Source organism: Lemur catta, chromosome 14 (genome assembly GCF_020740605.2).
Source record: "Lemur catta isolate mLemCat1 chromosome 14, mLemCat1.pri, whole genome shotgun sequence".
NCBI lineage: Eukaryota > Metazoa > Chordata > Mammalia > Primates > Lemuridae > Lemur > Lemur catta.
Genome location: NC_059141.1, coordinates 56,208,500 through 56,217,049, shown reverse-complemented (window position 1 = coordinate 56,217,049; position 8,550 = coordinate 56,208,500). Strand labels below are relative to the sequence as shown.

The 8,550-nt window shown below is 54.2% G+C and overlaps 1 protein-coding gene across 2 annotated transcripts; it reads left to right on the top strand.

Moving 5' to 3' along the window:
• The first annotated feature begins 366 nt into the window (after positions 1 to 366).
• PLAU (plasminogen activator, urokinase) lies at positions 367 to 8,087 on the top strand. 2 transcript variants are annotated; one of them, XM_045568952.1, is made up of 11 exons: positions 367 to 476; positions 2,734 to 2,821; positions 3,254 to 3,287; positions 3,434 to 3,541; positions 3,886 to 4,060; positions 4,248 to 4,339; positions 4,495 to 4,714; positions 4,926 to 5,077; positions 5,698 to 5,838; positions 6,164 to 6,312; positions 6,975 to 8,087. In XM_045568952.1, exons 2-11 carry the CDS (start codon positions 2,765 to 2,767, stop codon positions 7,143 to 7,145), a joined length of 1,299 nt encoding a protein of 432 aa, XP_045424908.1. In that variant the 5' UTR covers positions 367 to 476; positions 2,734 to 2,764; the 3' UTR covers positions 7,146 to 8,087. The 2 variants fall into 2 exon arrangements, with proteins under 2 accessions (XP_045424908.1, XP_045424907.1); XM_045568951.1 differs by lacking the exon at positions 367 to 476 and adding an exon at positions 2,313 to 2,431.
• The last annotated feature ends 463 nt before the right edge of the window (positions 8,088 to 8,550 follow it).

Below are 8,550 nucleotides of genomic sequence, written 5' to 3'. Positions count from 1 at the left end.
ATAAAGCACCTACATGAACAAGGCACATTCACTGATTCAGTCACAATAAAGCACCTACATGAACAAGGCATGTACCAAGCTAAGGGAGAGACAAAGATAATTAAGATGCGATCTTTGCCCTCAAGCAACTGAAAGTCTAGCACAGACGGTGCCCCGAAAGATGGTCACAGAGATTTCAGAGAGCGCCAAGATCAACCAGTGGATTAAGGAAGTTCTGTGAAGAGTGGGAGGAGCTAGGTGAAGAGATGGTAGGAGGGAGGAAGAGGGGGGGGGGAGGAGGGGGAGGAGGGGTGTCACACTGCATAACGGTCTGGTCTCCTCGCCTCTGTCCAGGAGGAAATGAAGTCATCCTGCCCTGGAGAATCAGCATGACAGCCTCCAGCCAAGTAATCCGGAGTCATGAGAGCTGCTGGGGGAGCAACGTGAATCACGACAGCCACTGGGAATTTCCTGATAACTAACCTAGCAGTTTCGGGGTAAGTCCTCAGGCTGCAACATATCTGTTTACATTTTGATCACGTTTATTTACAATTAATAAGTTCTCAAACTCAAACAAAACTGGCCACAGTCTTCTAGAGGAAGTAGCAAGGCCAGCTCTGAGGCCTATAGCTCCTCTGACTCAGTCTGCCCCCTGGGAGGCTGGCAGGTCAGCAGGCACAGCAAAACTCCCTCCAGAGGACAACGGGTCACTTGCGTTCCTAAGGCTGGATGGTTAACTTGCACTTTCCCCAGCCCCTGGCTGGCACCCTGAGACCTCTGGCTGGGGTGGCACAAAGGGACCTTCCTCCTCTCTGCCCTCTGGTGCTCTCTCTGCCTTCCTCTGCCCCTCTCAAGTGGACCCAGACCCAAGGTCCAGGTTTGCAAGGCAGCAAAATGCTGCAGGCCTAGGCAGGGAAAGAGACCAAACCTTGGGCCTCTAATGAATTACAGGAACTCAGCCGCCTTCCTCCTGTTAAGGGAGCCAGTCCTGCCAGGTGGCATTGAAGTGACCCCAACCCTGGTTCCTGACACTAGCAGAAAGAGATGGGGGTGACTGAACCAGAGTGCCTGCTGTGCCCCTGCAACTGTGCCCATGGGATGTGTGCGTGCACACGTGTGTGTGTGTACAGAAACGTGTGTGCTCATCCTCACACAGGTAGGGCAGGTGGAATCATTTACACATGGTCTGTCTTTCTGGAGGCCAATTTTATTTGATAAACAATTGTTTTTATCTTAATAGAAACAAGGCTGTATGAGAAGGTAGAACACTAAATGCACATACATTTTAAAATGTATAATTATCTTTTTGGAATCGGTGACACAGGGATGTGTTTTAAAAATGTAAACAGTATAAAAGGACATGCAGTGAAAAAGAAATCTCCCTCTCATCTTGTCCTCAAGTCCCCACTCCAAAGAGGTGAGAACAGAACATCCTACCCCTCCACAGTTCACTGTCTGCAATAATAAGTCTTTACTATTCCATTGTCTTCATAATTAACTTTATTTTTGACCAGGAAACTATGGATTGTTCATCATAGGAACTTCCTAAGACCCATTAAGGCTTCAATAAGAAGCATCAACAATTTGCGCCCTAGGACTTTGTTCCCATGAGCCTACAATATCATATCATGACCCTTATTCAATCCTTATCAATCGCCGACTTTAGAAGACTGACTTTAAACCAAACTGCAAATTCTCAATAAACCAGTCCTTGCCTTTCCCCATCTGATAACACAACCAAACTCCCTTACCACCTAAGTGATAAACTCAGCTTTGTCTTACCCACGGGTGTGTTGGTGGTATTTGGTGACCTGGCTGTGGACAGAGGCAGCCCCTGTTAGCAGGCTGTTGTGTCTGTGTTTCAGGGAGCCTATGTCACCTACAATTTTCACATCAACAAAGAAACTTTACAACTTCGTGAGCTGCGGCCCCTATACCCAGGGGTCTGAATCACACTCTTAGGCAGGTGGGGGACGAGGGTGAAGAGGTTGGAGAACTGATTAGGGGACCCCAAAGGAGGTCCTAATCAGAGCTGGACTGGGAAGGGAGTCTCCGAGCGTCCTCTCTTCTCTGCAATTCGGGGGAAGGAGCGGTCCCCTGCGCTGGCGCGGGGCCCACGGCCGTGCGAATGGCAGGAAGGGCGCAGAATTGACTTGCTTCTCTGTCCCTCAATCCAGACTCCGTTCGCCCCCCGCTGGGATCGCGCTGCTCCCCCCCCAACTTTGTCAGAGTTGCGGAAGCACGTGGGGTCCAGGTTACTGGGGGCCGCGGGGAAGGGGAGGGAAGGGAGTGGAGCCGGCGACGGGGCGGGCGGGGCCGGGGCTGGGCGGGTCCTGATATAGAGCCCGCGTCGCCGGCCGGCAGCACAGCGCAGAGACTTGAGCCCCAGAGCCCGGCCTAGTGCCACCCTGTCCACGCAGTGCCGGCCCGCGCCCTCCCGCCGCAGCCACTGGTGAGTGCCGGCGGCCCTAGGGGCCGGGCGGGATGCGCGGCGGCCCGGCTCGGGTGCGCCCCCCTTCCCCCGACCTCGGGCTGCCGGGGCTGCACGGCGGCTGCACGAGTCACCGCTCCGCTTCCGTGCGTGCCCCTGCGGGTGCCCGGCCCGGCTGCGCCGGGAGCCCAGAGCCCCCAGGGCGGAGGGGCGGCGGGGCTGGGAGCCCGGGCACCGCGGGCTCCTCCCCAGAGCTGCAGTAACGCACCCCACCCGCCGCCTCGCTCCTCCGCTTCTTGCCCTGACTTCTCTTTCCCTTGCAGAGCCGCTGTCTAGAGCCCCAACCTCGCCACCATGAGAGTCCTGCTGGCGTGCCTGCTCCTCTGCGTCCTGGTCGCGAGTGCCTCCAAAGTGAGTGGCTGCCCCGTTCTGACTTACGTCGCAGGAGGGGACTTGCAGGACCTCCGAACGGCGCCAGGGGAGGGGAGGGGCTCCATAGGGAGCTGGAGTCCTCCGGATTCCCTCAACTGCAGGGCCAGCCTCTCCAGGGGAAATAGGACAGGTGTGGCAGCGGGGGGTCTTAGAACCAAGGGGCTTGCACTCCTGGCGAGGCAGGAAGAAGCCCCAGGGACTGCCCCAGCCTGAGGGCACCTGGTCTGTGAAACTCGTTTGAGTCAATCCATTTCTCCCTGCTGGAAACCCATGATCTAGTTAGATATGAACGGAGTGAGGAGAGAGGCAGCTGGAGGGAAGGGTGGGTTTGGGGATCCTGGCCAGTTTATCCTCATCCTGGAGTCCCAGGAGCATGGGACCTTTGGTGACCCCTCCCCCAATCTCTTCCAGGGCAGCCATGAACTTCATCGAGTGTCTGATGCATGTGAGTATCCACCCCTTGCACAATAGTTGCCTGCACAGACATCTTGGAAAAGCCTCAGGGGCACCCCCGACCCCTGCTGCAGGGCTGGCTCCCCCTACCCCCTCTCCTCCCCAGCTCCTCGCTCATCCCACCTTTGTGCTCCCCAGTGAACTGTGGCTGTCTGAATGGAGGAACATGTGTGTCCTACAAGTACTTCTCCAACATTCGGCGATGCAGCTGCCCAAAGAAATTCCAAGGGGAGCACTGTGAGATAGGTATGGAGATCCAGGCTCTAACTGGGAAGGTGGAGGCACCAGAGATTTGGGGGCAGGGAGAGATGGGTGGGATGCAAAAGCAGGTGGGAATCAGGAGCTGGAGATGGGGTGGGTGACATCCTCATCTCTGTGTGATATATACAATCAAAGATAAACACACACACACACACACACACACACACACTCTCTCTCTCTCATGAAGCAGTGGTTCCACAAATGTGAGATAGGGATGGCAGGAGACCCTTTCCAGTGTTCTCCGCCAGGTCTGAAATCATGTAATCTCTAAAATGCCCATCTGAACTTTCTTCTTTCTAATATTCTCTTGTCCTCATGTCCTTCCATAGATACAGCAAAAACCTGCTATCAGGGGAATGGTCACTCTTACCGAGGAAAGGCCAACACCGACATCCAGGGCCGACCCTGCCTGGCCTGGAACTCTAACCCTGTCTTTCTGCAAACATACCATGCCCACAGACCTGATGCCCTTCGGCTGGGCCTGGGGAAACACAATTACTGCAGGTGAGGTGGGGGCAACGAGGACCAAGAGCCCTCCCCATGCCTCAGAAACCCTTGTTATCATCCCCTTCTGCTCCCAGAGGTCATAGCATGAGAAAAGCGAGGCCTCTGGTGGAGTGTTCCCTGGAGGGGAGGGTGCGGGGAAGGCTTTCTGGGCTGGAATGACACCCCTACCCCTCTGTGTTGCCAGGAACCCAGACAACCAGAGGCGGCCCTGGTGCTACGTGCAGGTCGGCCTAAAGCAGGTTGTCCAAGAGTGCAATGTGCCTGACTGCTCTGTTGGTGAGTGTCACTGACCTGCCTGTGACAGTGGCGTGGAAGGGGACAAACTCGTATATCCCCTTATTCCATCACAGGAGGGGTGAGGAGGGATGCTGCCTGAGAGGGATGCATTACCCTACCTGCCTCGTCAAGACATCCTTTTTTTTATCCTCCAGGAACAAAGCCCTACTCTCCTCCAGAACAATCAGGGTTTCAGTGTGGCCAGAAGGCTCTGAGGCCCCGCTTTAAGATTGTCGGGGGAGAATTCACCACCATTGAGAACCAGCCCTGGTTTGCAGCCATCTACAGGAGGCACCGGGGAGGCTCCGTCGGCTATCTGTGCGGAGGCAGCCTCATCAGCCCTTGCTGGGTGCTCAGCGCCACGCACTGCTTCGTGTACGTTCCTCTGTCTCTTCTCTCTGACCTTCCTGCCCCACCCCCTTCTCCTTCCCAGCAAAGGATTCCACCTCAGCTCTCCCTCATCAGCCCCTCTCCATGTGTCCCATGGCCTTGGGGACAAATCATGCTTAGAGGCTTCTAAGGTGGGGAGGAGGAGGGGACAGGATTTCAAGAGAACAGGCTGTCTGACAGGTGTCACCTCCTACAGTAATTACCCACGGAAGGCGGAGGACTACATCGTCTACCTGGGCCGGTCAAGACTTAACTCCGAAACGCCTGGGGAGATGAAGTTTGAGGTGGAACAGCTCATCCTGCACGAGGACTATAGTGCTGACACACTTGCTCACCATAACGATATTGGTGAGTGGAAAACCCTCACCGCCATGATGATGGCGGCCTGGGGAGAGAGGGCTCCAAGGAGAGACCCGAGAAGAGGTTGAGGCTATCAGGGGACTTGAAGCCCCTACTTTATGCAACAAAGGAGTTCAGAGTGGAGTGTATGAGGGGCCTGGTGCCTCTCTGTAGAGACCCTGAATACCCCAAACAGCTAGCCTCTTCTGAGTGGAGACAGCCCCGTGGGTATATGGCTTGGGCTGGGAATGCCCTGTTTATGTGAATTAGAAGACATTCCTTCCTCTGTTGGGTGCAGCCCCTGTCGGTACCAGGATACAGAACTTGGAGAAGAGAGGCTTGGGCTGGATTTCAGCCCAGGTACTTCAGCAGGGGCTTTTTGCAGGAAACAACCTGTACAACTGTATGTGGCAGCCCTGACTGTCCAAGCCTTTGTCAGCAGCTGGAGCAAAGACCTTGGGACATGGGGGGCTCCAGGTGACAAGCTACCAACAGACTTCCCTGGATGACCTCTGACCAGAACTGACCTAGGGATAGACATGGAGACTCCCTCAGCATTTGGAGGGGAGACATGGGGACCACCTGACTAGGTGGTAATCTTTCCCCTCTGACCCTCTCTCCTCCCCTAGCCTTGCTGAAGATCCGTGACAGAGGGGGCCAGTGTGCGCAGCCATCCCGGTCCGTACAGACCATCTGCCTGCCCCCGATGTATGGTGATGCTCGTTTCGGCACAAGCTGTGAGATCACTGGCTTTGGAAAAGAGAATGACAGTAAGTGACATTTGGGGCTGCCTGAAGGGTCCTGGGGGAGTGTTGTCACCTGGCATGATCAAGGGAGGACTGTGGAGTCAGAGATGGGAGCTCTATGGGGCGGCAGATGGGTCCAGGGTGGAGTGGGGGTGTTGTTTAGGGAGTGATGGGTCACAAGGGTGAGTAGATGGGGGCGAGGGGCTATCGGTGGGGTAAAGGCTCAGATTTGGGTGGAAAGGAACAAGGGCTTTCCCTGGTAGAGACACCTTTTGTTCCCCTCCCTCGCTGAGAGTCCCAATGGACAGACACATCTTAACACAAACTCCTCCCGTTTCCCTCCACCTAGCCGACTATATCTATCCAGAGCAGCTGAAAATGACTGTTGTGAAGCTGATTTCCCACCAGGAGTGCCAGCAGCCCCACTACTATGGCTCTGAAGTCACTTCCAAAATGCTGTGTGCCGCTGACCCACAGTGGGAAACGGATTCCTGCCAGGTGAGAATTCCGAGCGTCTCTGTGCGTCACCCCCAAATCTCCCCCGCGCTCCTGGGCTCATCCCTGTCAGCATGGGGGAGTCTCCCTTCACTCAAAGCCCCAGGAAGCCAGAATCAGGAGCTGACTTCTTATTTGTTTGCCAAATGTCATGAGCCCAGCTCTGGGCTGGGGACTTCAGACTTGGGGGGACTAAGACCATAGAAGGAGGAAAGAGTAGAAGACAACATAGCTCAGTGCTCAGGGTGTGGTGTGAATTTTAAATGACCAGATGTTTAAGAGAGGGAGGCGAGTGCCAACTAGATTGCCAGGGAGGGGAGGCTTTAAAGAGAATGTGACTCGATAGGGATTTGAGAAGGTGGAGGGAAGAAAAGAGGGTGTTTCAGTTGAAATATACAAAAGGCTGAAGGAGCCTGGTGTGCCTGGTATGTCCAGAGTGGGGAGGACAAGCAGGGTCTGGGAGTGTAGATGGTACAGTGGCAGGTGACAGGCTTTGAAAGCCAGCAGAGGATTTTGAACTTGATGTGGTGGGGAACAGGGAGCCACTGAGGACTTTGACTCTAGGAAACTCTCCCCTCTCTCTCAGGCATGGTTGGGTGGTGGAATCAGAAGGCCCTCTCCTCACTTGTCCCAGGGCTCATTGTTTTGTGTCTTTGGTTTTCCAGGGAGACTCAGGGGGCCCCCTCGTCTGCTCCACCCAAGGCCGCCTGACTCTGACTGGGATTGTGAGCTGGGGCCGTGGGTGTGCTTTGAAGGACAAGCCGGGTGTCTACACAAGGGTCTCACGATTCCTGCCCTGGATCCGCGCTCACACTGGGGAAGAGAACAGCCTCTGAGGGCCCCCAGGGCGCCGAGGGAGGAAACAGGCACCACCTACTCCCTCGCTGACCGTCATTTTTGCAGCAGGGTCATCTCCATCAGCTGTAAGAAGAGACTGGGAAGACAGGCTCTGCAGAGATGGTTTTGTTTGTGCTGCCCGCCAGGGCGAGCGGCAACTGCTTTATCATCAGACACAGGCTTGGGTGCTGGCCGCCCAGACCCCCCTGGCCAGGATGGAGGGAGGGTCCTGACTCAGGATGGTATCGACCAGTCGTTTGTCTTTTTCTAGACTAAAGCCTTCAGGAGCTAAAAATGGCATCTCTTGTGCATGGGTGGAAGGACAGTCAGCTCCCCCAACAATGGGCATTCATGAGGCCCATTGTTGAGAAATGAATAATTTCCCAATTAGGAAGTGTAACAGCTGAGGTCTCTTGGGGGAGCTTGACCAACGTGGGAACAGCAGTTTGGGGAGCAGAGACACTAATGACTTGAGGGATAGGCTCTGACATTGTACGAATGTGTCAGGAAACATTATGTATATGTGTACCTTTGCACACTTGTGCCCGGGCTGTGAGTATGAGTGTGAGTAAGAGCTGCTGTCTGATTGCAAGTCTAGAGATTTCCCTAAACTGTATGAACTGTGATGCCATACAGGATGGTCTGTCTGGAGAGGTTCTGCGTCACTCTCAGAGCCTCAGGTCCCGCACGTGATGATGCCTGTGAACATATTATTCTGGGGCATGACCTGTGACCAGCACTTAAATGGCTCAGTTTCATTGTCGCACAGATGTTCCTTTCTTGGCCAGTTATCCCTTTTCACCTTTCAGCCTCGTTCATCCAATCCTCACTGGGTGGGGTGAGGACCACTCCTGTACACTGAATATTTAATAACTATTTTCTGCTATTTTTATTTATATCTATTTTTATAATTTTGAATAAAACTGATCAATAAAATGTGATTTTTATGAAGACTTTGGCTTCTCCCTGGTGCTTGTATGGGAGGGAGTTGGGAGCATAAGAAGTTGAAAATGACAAGGGTGGCATGTACCTTACAGTCTCTTGTGGGGCTGCATCTCTGGGCCTAATGGGGCTTTGGGAGGTAGAGGTTAGGAGAGTTGTAGCGCAGGGCCTCCATGACACATACAGTACAAAAAGGTCCCCCAAGCCAGGGGCCCATGGCATGGTAAGCGGTGTGCAGGCTGAGTTTCAGCTCCCAGTTGCCTCCTCAGCCTGATGCCTTTGTGCAGCGCACATCTTGTACAACTGTACACAATGATCCTCTTTAAGATGAACTGTATTCCACATTCTCTTCACTGGGCCCTCATCAATCCTTGGGCTAACCTCAACCAAGAAGAACACTTGCATGAGTGAAAACTGCTGATCCAAAACTCCAGCTTGAGTCTGTGACTTTCAGCAAACAGA

Coding starts and splice junctions, on each gene's coding strand:
- PLAU (XM_045568952.1), top strand. CDS start 2,765: ATGAGAGTCCTGCTGGCGTGCCTGCTCCTCTGCGTCCTGGTCGCGAGT. Junction 4,061..4,247: donor GGGAAACACAATTACTGCAG/GTGAGGTGGGGG, acceptor CTGTGTTGCCAG/GAACCCAGACAACCAGAGGC. Junction 5,078..5,697: donor TGCTCACCATAACGATATTG/GTGAGTGGAAAA, acceptor CTCCTCCCCTAG/CCTTGCTGAAGATCCGTGAC.